At 43.6% G+C, this 16,405-nt stretch overlaps 1 protein-coding gene across 9 annotated transcripts in view; it reads right to left on the minus strand.

Moving 5' to 3' along the window:
• Positions 1-16,405, minus strand: part of LOC135485645 (muscle-specific protein 300 kDa-like) — a 143,608-nt gene that overhangs the window by 25,871 nt on the left and 101,332 nt on the right. For all 9 annotated transcript variants that reach the window (XM_064767928.1, XM_064767929.1, XM_064767930.1 and 6 more), the window contains 22 exons: positions 16,197-16,361; positions 15,496-15,822; positions 14,944-15,261; positions 14,485-14,649; positions 13,386-14,189; positions 12,877-13,029; positions 12,366-12,530; positions 11,753-11,933; positions 11,205-11,350; positions 10,819-10,971; positions 10,414-10,578; positions 9,893-10,216; positions 7,974-8,126; positions 7,001-7,165; positions 6,396-6,544; positions 6,071-6,248; positions 5,585-5,737; positions 5,077-5,241; positions 2,170-2,493; positions 1,689-1,829; positions 959-1,453; positions 502-654 (listed from right to left, as the gene is read on the minus strand). In XM_064767928.1, the coding sequence (XP_064623998.1) occupies positions 502-654; positions 959-1,453; positions 1,689-1,829; positions 2,170-2,493; positions 5,077-5,241; positions 5,585-5,737; positions 6,071-6,248; positions 6,396-6,544; positions 7,001-7,165; positions 7,974-8,126; positions 9,893-10,216; positions 10,414-10,578; positions 10,819-10,971; positions 11,205-11,350; positions 11,753-11,933; positions 12,366-12,530; positions 12,877-13,029; positions 13,386-14,189; positions 14,485-14,649; positions 14,944-15,261; positions 15,496-15,822; positions 16,197-16,361 (5,142 nt within the window). The remainder of the gene's footprint in view (positions 1-501; positions 655-958; positions 1,454-1,688; positions 1,830-2,169; positions 2,494-5,076; positions 5,242-5,584; positions 5,738-6,070; positions 6,249-6,395; positions 6,545-7,000; positions 7,166-7,973; positions 8,127-9,892; positions 10,217-10,413; positions 10,579-10,818; positions 10,972-11,204; positions 11,351-11,752; positions 11,934-12,365; positions 12,531-12,876; positions 13,030-13,385; positions 14,190-14,484; positions 14,650-14,943; positions 15,262-15,495; positions 15,823-16,196; positions 16,362-16,405) is intronic.

A 16,405-nucleotide genomic window follows, 5' to 3' on the forward strand; every position in this document is an offset into this window, starting at 1 on the left:
GTAATGTAATGCATGTCATTTGTAGTGGATATGGGGAGAACAGTTTCTGGCTAGTTTCACCAGTTTTGATTCCATTGAATAATATTATTCTCTCGACTCAATGGCACAAAAGAAATTTACCAGTACTATCTAAGTATAGCATTTTGGTTATAAAGTTGACTGAATTTCAGGGTTATTGAAGAGTGTACATGTCACATGGAAATTGGTTACCAATTTCCAAGATGGCCGCCTGGAGGCCAGAAAGTAGGACATATCGCGAAAAAAGAAAAACAGTCGGGGCATATTGCCCAAAGCTACCATCACACCAAGTTTTAGCCATCTAGCCCTAGCAGTGACGAAACGTGCTCCGCTAACGGACGACGGACGCCACGGTATCGTATAAGCTCCCCAGTGGTGAGCTAAAAACCTAACTTTAGAGAAATCAGCCCAGTAGTTTTTGCACAGCCACCAAAAAGGACAGTGACATTTACTTGAGGAGCAGACAATAGTCCACAGACTCACCTTGGCAGTAGAGAGAAGAGACTGGTACTTGGTCGACATCTGCATCATCTCGTTGGAGACCTGAGGATCGAGACTGTTCTGGCGGATCGCCTGGGCGAGTTCGGTCAGCTTGTCCAAGTCGGGCTTGTGGTTGGAGATGTCGTCATGAATCGTCTAAAGTACAGAAAACGTTTTGGTTTATAGTCTGATCTCAACAACTATATAGGCAAACATCCCACTTTACACTTAAACCCCAGTCTTTCCTCAAACCTTTCAGTAGAACTCAGATGAGCAGCTCAATCGGCACTACAATCTGAGCATTTCTGACCGGTATCCATTTACACCAGGATGGAGTAAGGTGAGTTTAGTGCTAGGGAAAGAGACCTGCATTGAGTCTCACAACGACAGTGGGGATCAAACCAGGGACCTCTCGACCGCTAGTTGAGAGTCCGAGCCACAACACTACAGCAATGCTCACCTCGCACTGCCTAAAAGCCTTTTGTTTATCCTCAAGTGACGTCTGCCCGTCCTTTACCCCCTTCAAGTCTGCCTCAGCATTCCGCAACCAGCGCGCGAACTTATCCTTCTCATCTTGGTACTCCTTCCACTTCAGTACGCAATTCTCCATATTGTCCTTGGCGTCGTGGATCCCATCGCCAACCCCACCAAACTCCTTCTTCAACTCTTCGATTTCCTTCCGTAACTTCTCCCGCTCAGCCGGTGGAAGCGAATCCATCATTTTCTCACTCAACTCCAACAATGGCTGCAGAAGTTTTGACTGTTCGCTGTCAAATTCATTACCAAAGCCGCCGAGTTTTGATATTCTTGCCTGGATATCGTGTTTGTCTCCGGTCGTGTCACTCAAGCGGCCTAATTTCTGCCGCGCCTGCTGGACATATTCCATGGCAGTGGCGTACTCTTTCTTGAATTGGTCATTGTTGGCGACTTCTGCCGAGAGCGAATCAACATTTTCCTGGAAGATATAGATAAAGCATTAATCTGAAGGTTAAATTTCGCACTATAAAGAAACTACTCAAACGAGAAAGATTTCACAACAACTAAAGTTCTGTTTTGTTTTTCAGTTCATGATGAGGCAACAACAAATCAAATTCGATGCCAACCTGACCCTTTTTTTATTTTTTCAAAGGACAAGGGTTACTTGGAGAATCTAACCAGGTTACGTGGTTTTTTACTAGATGGTCCCTTACCTGGCATTCGGCCATTATCTCATCGTATCTCCTCAGCATCTCCTCTATCTTATCACCGAGCGGCGTCCCCTTCAAGTCCTTCAGCATCTCCCGGAGCTTCTCGATTGGTACGTCATGGCCGAACAGATCTTGCATCATAGCCTGAAATAAAGTATGGACATCATGACAAGATACAAGCAGCATGCGGTTAGAGTCTGGGGCTCTGGATTGACAGGTGGTGGATTCAAACATCAAATCTTATCATCCTTATTACCGCAGTCTTAAGGTTTTCCCGAAGGTATGGGGCCCACTGTAGGCTACTGTCCACCTATGATGGAGCTTTTTCTTGCCCTGGCATAGACACCAGACATACAATCCTTGGTTCTCCCCAGGATCGAACCCGGTCCGATTGTACGGCAGCCAGCAGTCTCAACCACAAGGCCATAGGCTCCTTGTGTGAAAATTTTCCTAAATTGTTATTGAAAGAAAATCATTGCTCTACCTTGTATTTTTCCAGTTTAGACCTCTTGTCTCCCTTCCCGTCATCGTCTTCAAACTGCTTCATCTTGGCCTCCAGATCCTTCAGCCAGGTATCCACCTGATTCTGCGTGCGGTCCAGCTCGGCCATCTTGCTTGAAGCCTTCTCCAACTCGGCCTTATCTTCGGTGATGTTGACCTTGAGTTTGTCATACTCGACCTTGGCCTCGTCGAGATCCTTTCGGATCTGTCGAACGCCTTCGCGGCTGGTGTTTGGAATGGTCTTCTCGCCATAAGTGTTCGCATTGCGCAGCTTGCAGTGGCCTTGATCAAGAGAGGCTTGAAGATCCTGAAAGGTATGACCACACAGCAGAAAGATTAAACCAAAGTTGTATCAAGACATTCAAAGGTGATAAAAAAAGCCGACACAGCAAGAACAGTACCGGGTACTCTGAATGCTTATAAAACTTGACTGTAGGGCAGAGACCTGTATTCATCCACGACCGGAAGTGTGGCACAGTCACATAGAGCTTATCAAAATGTCAAGTTGTGGTAAATACATGGCTGGGATGGACCAAAGTGGAATTAATTCTCAATCTGTGGTTGATTCTTAATCTACAGAGTCAGGCCATCACAGAAATATGCTTTTTGATAATATATTTAAGAAAATGTGGTCTCACTGGTCAGTTTAGAACTTGTACTTTGACAGGGCCATATCAATGCGCCAGTGACGTTTTGATGGATATTGTGTACGGAAATCTTTTTTTCTCAGGCAATCGGTATTGGAATTTTTTAAAACTTTATTATGCTATTGGCAAAGGGTTCTTCTTGACACATATAAAATTTTGTGCAGATTGATTGGTCCAATGAGTACTTTTTTTACCAAAACCTATGCACAACAATGTACACGTAATGTACACATGTTTTAATAGAGGACTCTGGCCTAGTAGTCAAAATGGTTGACCAAGTATGAAAAATTTGACACTTGCACACACATTTTATCTTATTTTCTCTATTCTGCACGTCCTTTTCATCCCTTTTTCTTGTAGTTGAACCAATACTTATGGCATTATTGTACATATTAACCCTTTTCAGCCGCAATCATGGATTCAGACCTTAAAACTCAAAATAAACCAGAACAGCGAACTTGATCTGAAGTCGAGTAGTGTAAACTGTATATTATGGACTGGGTATAGTCAACAATGTTAGTATCCTCAGTTAGTATAACATCCGTATTGTCCTTTGTAGCATCCTGTCCCCTCCGGCGAAGTATCCTCAGTGGGCTGACTGTGTTCTTGACCGTCGGTGCAAAGATGATGCCATCCGATCGCTCACGCACAACATTAATTGTTGTAATCCTCATTACTGAAGTGAAACGAGACCAGCTACCATCGGTTTTCTCTGGAGGCATTGTCCTGCTGTAGGGCGAGTGGTAAGAGTGACCAACTTGAAATCCACGGCTTGGCTTTTTGCTTAGTTATAGGCATCTTGAGTTGAAGTTTACTCTGTGGAGTCCACATGTAAAGTGACCCCCAGGGCATACTTAGTTGAAGCTTGAGGATATTGGGATGGTTCATCATTGTGCTTCTCTGTACTGATGAGCTGCTTAGATAAACAAATACCTTAGCCATAACAAAAGTCATATCCTAATGAAAAACAAACATTTGGTAGGCCTACACATGTGTCCTCCGATCTTTCAAGTTGAGAATGTGAGAAAATGAGGTTTCTCAGGGTCAAAGGGGTTCACTTTGAATTGGCCACACATGCTCTTTACTGGCCATATGAAGTTTAAACTTGATAGGTAGGCAAGTGTGAATCTGAAGTAATCTGGAATTGTGACTTTTTGAAAATTCAGACTCAGTGTTGTAGAGATTCTACAATTTCTATAATCCGTTGTCATGGTAACTGCCCAAACTTAGAAACCTGGCCCTGGGACATCCAGCAATGACCATATGAACTCAAAAACTCTTATTTCTAATAATGTATATATCCTTTATTTCAAACTAACAGTGCTTAGTAGGATTTAATAATTTTTAACAGAAATATTACATGTTGGGTATTTGCCACGCCCACATCACTTCAACATAGAATTTGAGGCCGGACATAGCAAGAAGATGAACTCGAATAAAAATTTTACAATTCAATATAATTCAAAAATTCCTTTTGCACAGTAATGTGGACATCTAGGGGAATCTGAAAACAGCAGAACATTTGACCTGGGGCCAACACTGGCTCTCTACTAGGGCAGAGACCTGTATTCATCCACGACCGGAAGTGTGGCACAGTCACATAGAGCTTATCAAAATGTCAAGTTGTGGTAAATACATGGCTGGGATGGACCAAAGTGGAATTAATTCTCAATCTGTGGTTGATTCTTAATCTACAGAGTCAGGCCATCACAGAAATATGCTTTTTGATAATATATTTAAGAAAATGTGGTCTCACTGGTCAGTTTAGAACTTGTACTTTGACAGGGCCATATCAATGCGCCAGTGACGTTTTGATGGATATTGTGTACGGAAATCTTTTTTTCTCAGGCAATCGGTATTGGAATTTTTTTAAACTTTATTATGCTATTGGCAAAGGGTTCTTCTTGACACATATAAAATTTTGTGCAGATTGATTGGTCCAATGAGTACTTTTTTTACCAAAACCTATGCACAACAATGTACACGTAATGTACACATGTTTTAATAGAGGACTCTGGCCTGTAACAATTTTTTTTTTTTTTTTTTTTTTTTTTTTTTTATTCGTACACTTAGAGTACACTTTAACACTGGTGGAAGAAGTTTCGTGCAGCGTGCTTATTTACATGTTGTTGTTATGTGAAACACAATAGGATAGGATGGGTGCAAAGATTATTACTATCATGACCATTATCTATGAGCAGGCCAGCCAGGTTATCACATCTGACATTTCGTTTAAGACTCACCATGATATTTGAGAGACCGGCGTCAACTGCCCCTCTATCCTTGGACGATGGGTCGATCTTTCTCAACTTCTCCTGGGTGTCGAGCAGCCAGTCGTTGTAGTCGTCCATGGCCTCTTGGTAGTTGCTGTGGTCGCCATGGTTCGACTCGAGCTTCTTGCATTGCTCCTGAAAATGTTAAAGAAGAGGTTACCAAAGGTTCCTAGCAAAGATAGATGCAGTAGCAGAACAACAAGCTTCGATGGACACGACTGGTTAGATAGTTCATATGCCAAAGCCTTCAGTATCATGGCTATTCCTTTAGGGCAATTACAGAAGGACTTTCTGACCCTTTTACCATTTAGAAACATGATTCGTCACCAATATAACAGTGTACAAACATTATTTTGCTGACTTCTCAATGTATAATCGGATGTAATACATTGCGAAACAAACCTTTCTCTGTCATTTCAGTCAAAGATTTTTAGAAGAGGGATGTTTTTCTGAGAAATACATGTATCCTATAACTTACCATAGATTGTGAAACAAGTCCCTGATATTTGGTTGTAAGTTGTGTAATATTGTGCGAGATGCGGGCATCAGCATTTGTCTCAAGGAGAGTCTGGGCACGTTGGTTCACCTCATCGAGTTCGTTTTGGCGGTCCAAGATTTCTTGGTGCTTGTCCTGAAAATGCAACGATTGTCAGATGAGGTGATTTTCGCCTTTCACTTACTTACTGATGACTAACAAACCCCCCCGCAATAACAGATCAAAACACAAGGAGTTACAGTGGAACCTCACTTAGCAGACACCTCTCTTTTAAGGACACCCACACTATCAATGACACTGCATCTGGTCCCAAGTTGGCCCTTTCCTTTGAAATTGACCTCTGTAATCAGGACACCTCTCATTGACTGCAATCCACACCGGATTCCATTAGTTCATTTGCCTAGCCGTTTTCAATTTCGGTAACAATTTGAAGTTGAATCTTCCTGCAGATGAAAAACTTCTCCCTACCTGGTATTTCTCGAGCAGTTCCTTCTTCTCCTTAAGCGTGGGCTGGAGCGGGATGTTGCCCTTGAGGAAGGCTCCTGTGTCATTCATCCAGTCTGAGAATTCATCCTTGCCAGTCTCGAAGTCGCCCCATTTATCGAGGCAGTCGTCGAGGTTCTTCTCGGCACCATCAAGATCGTTCCTGGAAATGACCAAACTCGCTTTTACAGTACTTTTAATTTCAAATGGTCAGGAGGGCAGTACCCTTTGACTCAGTCCCTGGGAATGGATGCAAGGAAAAACTGACAAGTATCGATATGACTTAGAAATAGATGAGGACCAGACTTACTTGAACCCATTGAATTCTCTCTGCATTTCGTCAATCTCTGCACGAATTCTGTTCTGTCCAGGTAGTGACGTATCGGGCAGGAGCTTCTCGCCCATGGCCACAGCTTTTTCTAGTTTCTCCTCACCGTCCAGGATAGCTTCCTCGAGGGCCTAGAATGAAATGCAAAGAGGAACATATAGTCCTTTACAGCCTTAGATGGGAAACACACTGGTCTCATTTTTTCATTGTAAATAAGATCTTAAAATATTATACTACCTAAATCTGAGGAAGTTTTACTATAACTCAATAACAGCAGTGTATCACCGCTGTCAATTGATATGGGCCCACTATGCCTCATAGTATTCAAAAGAGCGTTGTGCTAAAGCTTGTTTTTGCCAAACAACATGATATTTTTATGATACATGTACATTTACATATATATAATCCAATTTTCTTAATCTTATGTGAATTAGGCATATTGTATGATCGTGAAAAATTAAGAAATAAGGCCATAAAGTGCTACTTTTCTTTTCCTTTTCAAAGTGACCCACTCACAATCACTACATCAAAATCCCATGCCTGTTATGCAAGTATAAAATGCTAAATATCTGAAGTTGTTTCCTCACCTTAGTCCTGTCGATCTTATTCTTCACCGCGTCCTTGTCGCCATAGACGTCAGAGCAGGCGGCCAGCTTCTCCCTCGCGCCGCGAAGCCAAGAGTTGTAGTTGGCGCACGACTCCTGGTATGCCTGGTGGTCCTCGACCATCTGCTCATTCTTCTTGACAGCGTCCTAGAAGCAGACGACATAAATAACGTCAAAAGATTGCTAGCAGACGACACAAATAACGTCAAAAGATTGCTAGCAGATGACACAAATAACGTCAAAAGATTGCTGGCAGATAACGTCAAATGATCGCTGGCAGACGACACAAATAAAATCAAACGTCTGCTGAGTCTGATAAAATGTTCTGGCTAATAATACTATAATCAGTTACACATTTTGAATATAAGACATGATTTTTTTTAATTTGGGAGTAAAAACAACAGATCATAATTTGAATCATCATAAAACAATATGACTGTTACCATGGCAACAATAAACAACATCACTTACCTCCAGTTCATGAAATAAAGAAGAGCATTAGAGGACAAGCTAACATACACGAAAACTAAACACTACGTTGGGAATAAGGACAACTAAACAAACAAAACGACAAGTAAAATCTTTATTTTATGCCAAGTACAGAGAAATAATGATATCGCTGAAAAAGATTGGATGAGTATACATAAACACAAAACAAATATCTGTCAATTTGGGAATTTAACAATCTAGCCATCCTAGCTCATCCTAGCCACCCTAGCCATATCTAAACATCAAGTTACACAGACTGCTTTGATTACTACATCCCAGCCCAATAGAGCTCCAAACATCTACGAAATACTTCGAAGATAAACCCTCCTCCCCATCCCCAAGTTATAGAAATGAACTTGTCACCATAGCACGGGCAACGCCTACAACATTTTGCATATAAAATAACATCAACCCCACCAAAATATACAATTAAATCTTTCAAGATTTCGAAACAATTTGACGTTACCTCTGCCATGTCTTTCAATGCGTCATACTTGTCCTTGACTTCCGCCATCTGACTGGCCAGCTGGCTGCCAGGGCTCTTCTGCTCGAGCTCCTGGGCCTTGGCGAGGACGGAGTCGATCATGTGCTGGTGGGAGACGATGTCCTGGTCCTGACCCTGCAATGGAGGATGGAGACAATAGAAAGTGGGACCTGATGTCTAATGAGGTTTGGCCAAGTAGTTTGGGCATTGGACTGGTTTGATATCGAATATTGACTCATCAGTTGCGACATTGAGCAAATCACTTCACTCCGATTACCACATGCGTCGAAAACCTCGAGACGCCTTGTATCTGGTCCGAAGCAGACCCACTTCCAAGGGAGAAACAAGAGACACCTCACTGTGAAGATCAACTCATAATTCTTGACCGTAGATGGAGCCAAGGGGTCATTGACACCAATTGGCACCCAACTGCAATTGCACCCGCCAAATGCTCACAGGAGATAAGGAAGGTCTCATGAAGTTCCTTCAAAATTTGGAAAGGAACAATCCAGATTTCATGTCAAACTAGATTGAGAAATCTGCTTAACAGCAAATTAAATGGGCCCCCGAGTATTGGATGGAGGGAGCATTGGGTTATCCTAGTGATAGTAAACTGTTGTATGGATTACATTATCCTAGCCAGAGAATGAGGGTGGAGACAGTTCTTGGTAAGTATAGTTCAGAGTGCATCACTCACTGGGTGAGGTAAAGTCTTGGGTTTGAAAGTGTTGGGGAAAGTGTTTGAGGCTTGTTTCTGTTAAAAACATTGTTGACACCATTCTCAGTTGCTGCTTTGCTGATCTTGGACAGTGTTTTATCAGTTCAGCTACTGAGGTAGGCCTAAAACACTTTCTCCAACACTTTGAAAACAGAAGACTTGATGTTACCCATTGTCTGTGTAAGGGGTGGGTCTGTAAAAAGACATGTTTGAGATGAAATTGAAATAGCATTGAGAATTAAAGATGCTTTCCCAATGCTTGACTGGTCCGGCAAGAGGCATTGCCAGGAAAACGTGACGTCATTTTGGCCATTCTTCTTACCGCACGCCCTCCCTCTCCGTAAAACTTGCAGACATGGTGTGAAGTGGGAGGGCGCACAATGGGAACCACACTGCCGCGATGTTAATAGTTTCTATTTATAGAATTCAGCGGCAGAGATTTTAATCACGGAAAAAGTTGATTAACTCGGCTAATCTCAATGGATTTTACCCAGGAATGTTTTCAAGGCGAGAGAAACATCTGATTTAAGTACTGCGCTTATTAGATTTCATGTTCATGCCGAAGATTGGCCTAAAACGTGGACGAAAAGAGTGCATTATCGAGTGTTGGAGAGGTCACGTGATTGGACGAGAAACCTGAGCGAAAACAATACTAACTCCAGCTCCCAGAGAGGGAGGAGCTGGAGTCATAAAAACGCATCTAAAGCATCGAAATATTCTGAGTTTTGAAAAATCGTTTTGCGATAGTCCATGAATCGAATTGGGTTTCTTTATAATACCTCCATCGTCCCATCGCTCGACCAACTCCTGAGAATAATGACGTCATTATGACGGGGCGGAGCTTATGCTAATGTATCAGCGTCTCGCCTCTGCGCATGTCACAGCGCATGTCAGATTGAATCGCGACTTCGGCATGTTGGGAGAAGACGATCAGACGAATCTCAGCATAAAAGCGTCAATAACATCAAAATGAGCCGAAATTTTGAAAAGTCTTTAGTGACGTCCCTTGGATGGGGGTATGCTTGGTGGGTTTGGGGTGAAAGATTTTTGGTTTGTTCAGCTGTTTCAGAGAACACTCACACTAAAGTTTGGCAACAGATAGAATGCAGAATTCCAGCAATATCAATATGGTCCCCAGACTGTGTGGTCTGGGGCCCATAATTATTATGATAAAAATTCTTACCTTTGCTTTCTGCAGCTGTACCTTCTTCTCACTCAAATCAACCTTTGGTTCAGTCTCTCTGACCTTTTTCTCCATATCCTTTAACCATTTTAAAACCTGATCGTTATTGTCGTCAAAGTCCGTCCATTGCAGCAGACACGTCTCCAATGTGATCTTCGTGTCGCTGATATTGGCGACGAATTCGTCCCAGTCCCGCTGCAATGCGTGGAGTTCTTGGCGGATGTAGTCGCGGCCTTCGAGGTTTGTGTTGGTCATCGTCTTCTCTCCGAGGGAGTTGGTCGTATGAATCATGCCCTGGCCTTCTTCTTTCAGGACAACAAATTCCTGGAAAAGAATTGAAGATTCAAGCAATTGCCTCTGATGCCCTCCCCAGTTGCCCTGGACATTTCTTCCATCACTAAGGCAACTTTGTTTTCATTGAATTCCATTTAAGGTAGCCTTTTTTCATCAAATAGCAAAAGCCCCTTGGGCAAAACTTGATGTGCCTGTTAAAAGTGAATTCCGAGGCCTGAAAATTTTACCTGTAGTTTTTCTAATTGTGACTGTATGCTGTACTTGTCCCCCGACGTATCAGCACAGACTGAGAGTGTCTCCTCGGTGTCGTTCAGCCAGGCGAGGCACTGGGCGTACGACTCTTTATACTGGTGATGGTCCTCCATATTGGTCTCAAACTTCTTCAACATGTCCTGAAATCATAAGGAAGTCGTAAGCTGAAGTAATCAATCTGATGTAAGAGAGTTCAAGATGGATTTCTGACTCCGACCCCGACTCATCTTTGAGACGGAATTACAGTCATTTGAAATCAAAGAAATGACTCCCACCCTTGGAATTGGCATGCACTTCTTTTTGAAAGGTTCTAATTGCTTTAGGATTTCAAGTACTAGCCAAAATTGTGGTGCCTACGGTCAACCCTTGAGAGTACCCACCTTGGACACGGACGACAAAGCGGCAAATCTTGCATTGAGTTGAGAAAGTTGCGTGGAGACTTTAGGATCGCCGCTATTCTGGAGCAGACTCTGGGCCCTCTCGCTCAACACGTCGAACATCGCCTGCTGGGCAACAATCTCTTCATGCTTGGCCTGGAAGTTAACAAAAGAATCTTGAATCTATGATGACCAAATCTCTGCCTTCTGTTGATGAAGGTTCATTAAATCTTCCAACAATACTCCAAATTGGCTGATAAAGAATCATTCGATCACCTAACAATACTTCAAGATGGCTGTGCGAGAAAAGACAACAGCTGGCCAACAGTCTGACCACCGATGCATGAGGTTTTTCTTTCTTTTCAAATACTAGCTCCAATTCTGCTCACCTTGTGCTGTTTGAGCTGGTCGTTCTTCTCCTTGAGTGTGGCCTTGAGGTCTGAGTCGGTCTTGATGTTGAGCTGGGTCTCCTTCAGCCAGTCGTTTAGTTCGTTATACTTGTCTTCATACTCGATCCATTGGTGGAGAAGCTTGTCTGAAGTAAAGGACCGCAATTATTACAATGGTTTCAGACCAGCTGATGATGTGGTAATTGTATTTGTTTAAACTTCGCCAGATGATACTTCACTTTTTAGGGCCATTTTGAGAGAATTTTCAAACATGAATAATAATGACACCGAAACAGTCATAAGTTTTGATCGAAAGCCTTTCAATGAAGGGTCATGTCAATAGGTTTCGAATAGACATTCAAAGGGACCAGATTAAAATTAAGGAACTGATAACACACTTGATGTACTGGTCATCTCAAATCACCTCAAATTTAATAATGGAAAGTGGTTTTGAATGCCTTTTGACTTCTTATTTTGCACCAACATCAAGGAGATATCATTGTCAATGTTACTCAAATCAACAACATAAGACAAGGACAGTAGCTTACCCAAGTTGGACAGCACATCATCCACAGAGTTGGTATACGTGTCGTAATCTTGCTTGAGAGCTCTCAGCTCCTCCCTGATCATCTCCTTGCCATTGTCGTTGGTGTTAATCATGGTCGCATCGCCCTTCTGAGCGGCGTCTTGGAGCTTGTTCTTGCCGGTGTCGCTGGCAGACATCAGGCTCTGTAGAGAACAGATTCATGATTATCAACTGCTGGTATCTTTGTTTCATCTCAATGTCAGTACAAAATTTGAAAGGCTGTGATAATGCTGGTGTATACTGCAAAATTGTAAAGTCACGGCACCAAGTGTAACGGACATATGCATAACTATTAACGGCTAGCATCTTTAGAATCGACACGTGTATAGAACTTATGGTAAAGCCTTTTCATCTCAACATCAAAACAAATTTTGAATAGTTGAGATATTGCCACTGCATGCTGCCAAATCGTAAATTCAAAGCACCAAGTGTAAAGGACAGATGCATATGTACCATGACTGCACAGCTATAGACTTCTAGACTTGTGTTTCAAGAGCATGTGATGTTCTTGGTCATGAAAATCATCCCCATATCCAACACAGAATTCATATTCACATTAATGTTATGATTCTCACCTCGACCTTTTGGAGTTTGGCCTCGATGTTACACCTGTCACCACGCGTGTCGCTGCACGAGGCCAACTTCTCCTTAGCGGTGTTGACCCACTCGTAGGCCTCGGCGTAGATGTCCTTGTACTCCTGGTGCTCGGTCACACCGTTGTCACACCTCCTCACCAAGTCCTGAAAGGCAAGAACGCAATCATCAGTTTCTAGTTTTACTTCAACACTGCACCTGGATGGTTTATTCTCTAGGGAGTATTCCCCCTCCAAGGCTGGATGAGCGTTATAACGTGCCACTAGGGTTAGGCCCCAATTGGGTTTATTGGCCTTGTGACTCCGTCTCTGGCTGAATCATTAGTTGATTCGACCCAGGACTTGAGCAGACAACATCTACGATAAACCTCCCCTCCAAAAGAAACGTATTGGTGAGAAATTTTTTGAAGGAAAGTTGATCATATCAACTGTCTGAACAAAGTTTCTGCATCATCTTTGTCAATTTCAGCACCAGCAGGACAGCTTCACTTACCCCGACCTTTTCCATGAGGACTTCGTAGCGTGCCACCTGCTGGTTGACCTGAGAAGCGATACTGGTATCGCTGGTCGCTGCCTGCAGGCCGGCCGCCTTCTCATTCAAGTTGTTGACGGAGGCCAGGTGGCTGTTGATGTTCAGTTGCAGAATCTGGAAAGAGGGACACGAAGATGGAATTCTGATGGCTTGCAAGACAATATCATACATGAAGGCGTCACATTTCTCTCTTGGTTTGTTGTGCCTGTTTGGGATCAATCAGTTGGTACTCACTTGTCCACTAAGATAAGCTATCTATCTTTTCTGCCTGGCTCCAGGGTAATGGCCATGTTTGGTCCCTACAGATACTTGGCCTGGGTGGCTACTTTTGACCTGGGTTCTCTGCTGTCTGCCCCGCAGCTGTTATCATGACATGATGTCTTAACTGACTTGGTTCTGGCATTACGTCAGAGAATCTTACAGGGGAAAACTGGAATAATCTGGTACTCCACTGGGTCACAGAATCTTACCTTGACTCGTTCGAGCTGAGATTTCTTCTCCGACAGTGTCGCCTGGAGTTCCGTCTCGAGCTTCACGGAGTTCTCCATCTCGTTCAGCCACTTGGCAAGCTGCTCCGACCCCTCGTCATACATGGACAACTGCGACAGACAATTCTCCAACTTGCCCTTATTCTCGTTCATCTGACTCATGGTGTTGTCCCAGCTCTGCTGCAGCGACTGCATGTCGCGCCGCATCTGGTCACGGCCGGTCGACGACGTGTTCGGCAGAACCATCTGAAGATTATCCGCAGCAGTTTGTAGCTTCCGGAACCCGTCATCACGCATGTTTGCCAAGTCTTGCAAGTGCACAAGTTTGCTTCCGATTTCATCACGGTCCCCGTCAGTGCCGAGACATTGGTCCAGTTGACTGTTGAAGTTGTTTTGCCAGGCTTTGCACGCGTCGAAAGCCTCGCAAAAGTTCTGGTTGTCGATGACGTATTGGTCCCATCGGCGGAGTAGCTCCTTGATGTTTTGACAAAGAGTCTCGTATCTTGTGTTGAGCTGCGAGGCCTGACTCGAGACGTACTTATCTCCACCTGTCCGCACCACAGCCTGAGCGCGGTCGGTCAGGGTGTCAAAATCATCCTGGTGGTCCACGATATTGGCATGCAGGGCCTTTAGTTTCTCCAACTGGGCTTGTTTTTCGGGAAGAGTCGGTTTTAATTCGACATCTCTGAGTTTGTGTTCCGTTTCCTTCAGCCAGGCAGAGCAGGTGTCGCAACTTTCATCATAAGCTTTCCATTGGGCAACACTGTTCTCAAGGTCTGCTTTGGTCTGAAAAGAAAGAAATATACCGGTTCATTCAACTATTCAAAGTGATTTATTTTTCTGTTGACTTTATCACACTATCAACAAGATTACAAGAGGCAAAAAACAGTCAAGTCAGCATTTGATAGGTACTATAAGATGGGGTGACACTGCCCCAAAGTGGGGCAAAAGGGCCCCCCCCAGGGCCAGCTTCACCCCACTTTACGGCAAGCAAAGTGCCTGATTAAAAGGTACAGTATGCAAACATTGAAGGGTTGAAGTATCGGAGGAAATCAGAATCCGAATTTGAAAACTGACGTACCTCAGACAAGGCACTGATGAAGGTCGCCCAGTCTGCCTTCAGAGAATCTACTTCGTGGATGATGGTGTCTCGTCCTGTCGTTGCAGTGTTTGGAATCACTCGCTCCGACATTGAAACAATGTTGTTGACCCTCGGATCACCTTCAAGCTTGGTCGACATCATGTCCTGAAGAAAAAACAAAATGAACTTACAAATCTTTTCAGGACGAGATCTTTTGCAAACGATCATGGCCACTAACACAACCAGTTCAACCGACAAATTTCATAGTAGAGTAGAACCTCTCTATAAAGGACACCATTGGAACTGACAAGTGCTGTCCTTTACAGAGAAGAGGTGTCCTGATTATAGAGTTCAAACTGAATGGAAACAACCACTTTGGGACCAAAACTAGAGTCCTGAATGGAGAGGTGGTCCTTAAAAGAAAGTTGTCCGCTAAGGGAGGTTCCACTATATTCTCACCTGTATTCTCTCTAGACGACTCTGCACGGCGTGCCGGTCACCGCTGACGTCAGCGCACATCGACAGCCTCTCTTTCATCGTGCACAGCCAATCGCGACACTCGACAAACCCGTCATAATACTGTTGATGTTCGCGTACGAAGTCCTCGTACTGTTTTACGTAATCTTTAGCGGTGCTGCACAGGTTGTTGTACTTCTTCCTGTAGTCGGATAACTGCGCGGCGATTCTCTGGTCGCCGCTACTGCTGGCCAAGGCCTGCGCCTTATCGCTGACGCCATCGATGACACGCTGATAGGACTGGACATCTTGGTGAAGGGTCTGAAATATCGATGAAAATCTCACATTTAAGTCCTCTCTCTGGAAAAGTATGACTTATATACAGTCCTTTGCCAGGAATTCATGCTCAAAATGCTTTTGAAATCCAAATCACACATTTGAGTCCTCATTTCAAGTTCACCCATTGCCCAACCGAAATATTACAAGAAATCCGATATAATATCGGTTACTCATCTGTTCTGGGGGAGGAAAAAAACTTTTGAGATGGTCCCTTACCTTGTAGCTCTGGAGCTGGACCTTCTTCTCCTCCAGAGTGGACTTCAGCAACAACTCCAGACTCAACTGCCCCTCCACATTCTTCATCCAATCCTCAAGCTGACCGAAGCTATCGTCAATTGACGTCCACTGCATGAGATTCGTCTCGAGCTTGCGCTGAGCGGTCGTGAGTTCATCGTACAAGTTCTCCCATTCGAGTTTGAGACCTCGTAATTCTTGGCGGACAGTCTCACGTCCTTCTGACGCAGTGTTGGGGTAGAGTTTTTCGCCGGACTCAACAGTTGCGTTCAGTTTAGCGAAACCAACCTCTTTACTCCTGAGGAGCTCCTGAAATGCAAATAAAGTGACCGGGTGAAACTTAGATATGTGGACCTCTTTTTAGCTAGAGACTTATCTTCTTTAGGAAAATACCATGCATATTCCACAAAGTCTCAGACACTTAAAGATCCAGAAGTGAGGTTGGCTTGGCTCAGGACCTAAACGCAACATTATATTTACCTTCACAACTTTAGATTGGGGACAAATTAAATATATTGACTCATATACTGACTCACACAAACTTGATCACTTCAAGGATAAGCTGTTTGCCAATAACTAATCAGACAAGCCAGACATTAAAGGAAACAAAACTGGTTCGGTAGACCCCCAAACTGCCCCCGGCCAGAAAATCTCCAAGCAAACAAACTGCCCCATCTACTTACGTTGACTTGATCCTGCTTCCCGTCCAATTCGGCCCTGCTCCCAGAGAGGTCAGTGCAGTCTTTCGACTTCTCCTTGGCATTCCTAAGCCAGGACGAGCAGTCAGAGTAGCTCTCCTTGTAAAGCTCATGCTCCGATACATTCTGCTCACACTTCTTTACAATCTCCTGCAAAACAAAATGTTACGATGAATATAACAAATTTATATCAA

Source organism: Lineus longissimus, chromosome 3 (genome assembly GCF_910592395.1).
Source record: "Lineus longissimus chromosome 3, tnLinLong1.2, whole genome shotgun sequence".
Taxonomy (NCBI): domain Eukaryota; kingdom Metazoa; phylum Nemertea; class Pilidiophora; order Heteronemertea; family Lineidae; genus Lineus; species Lineus longissimus.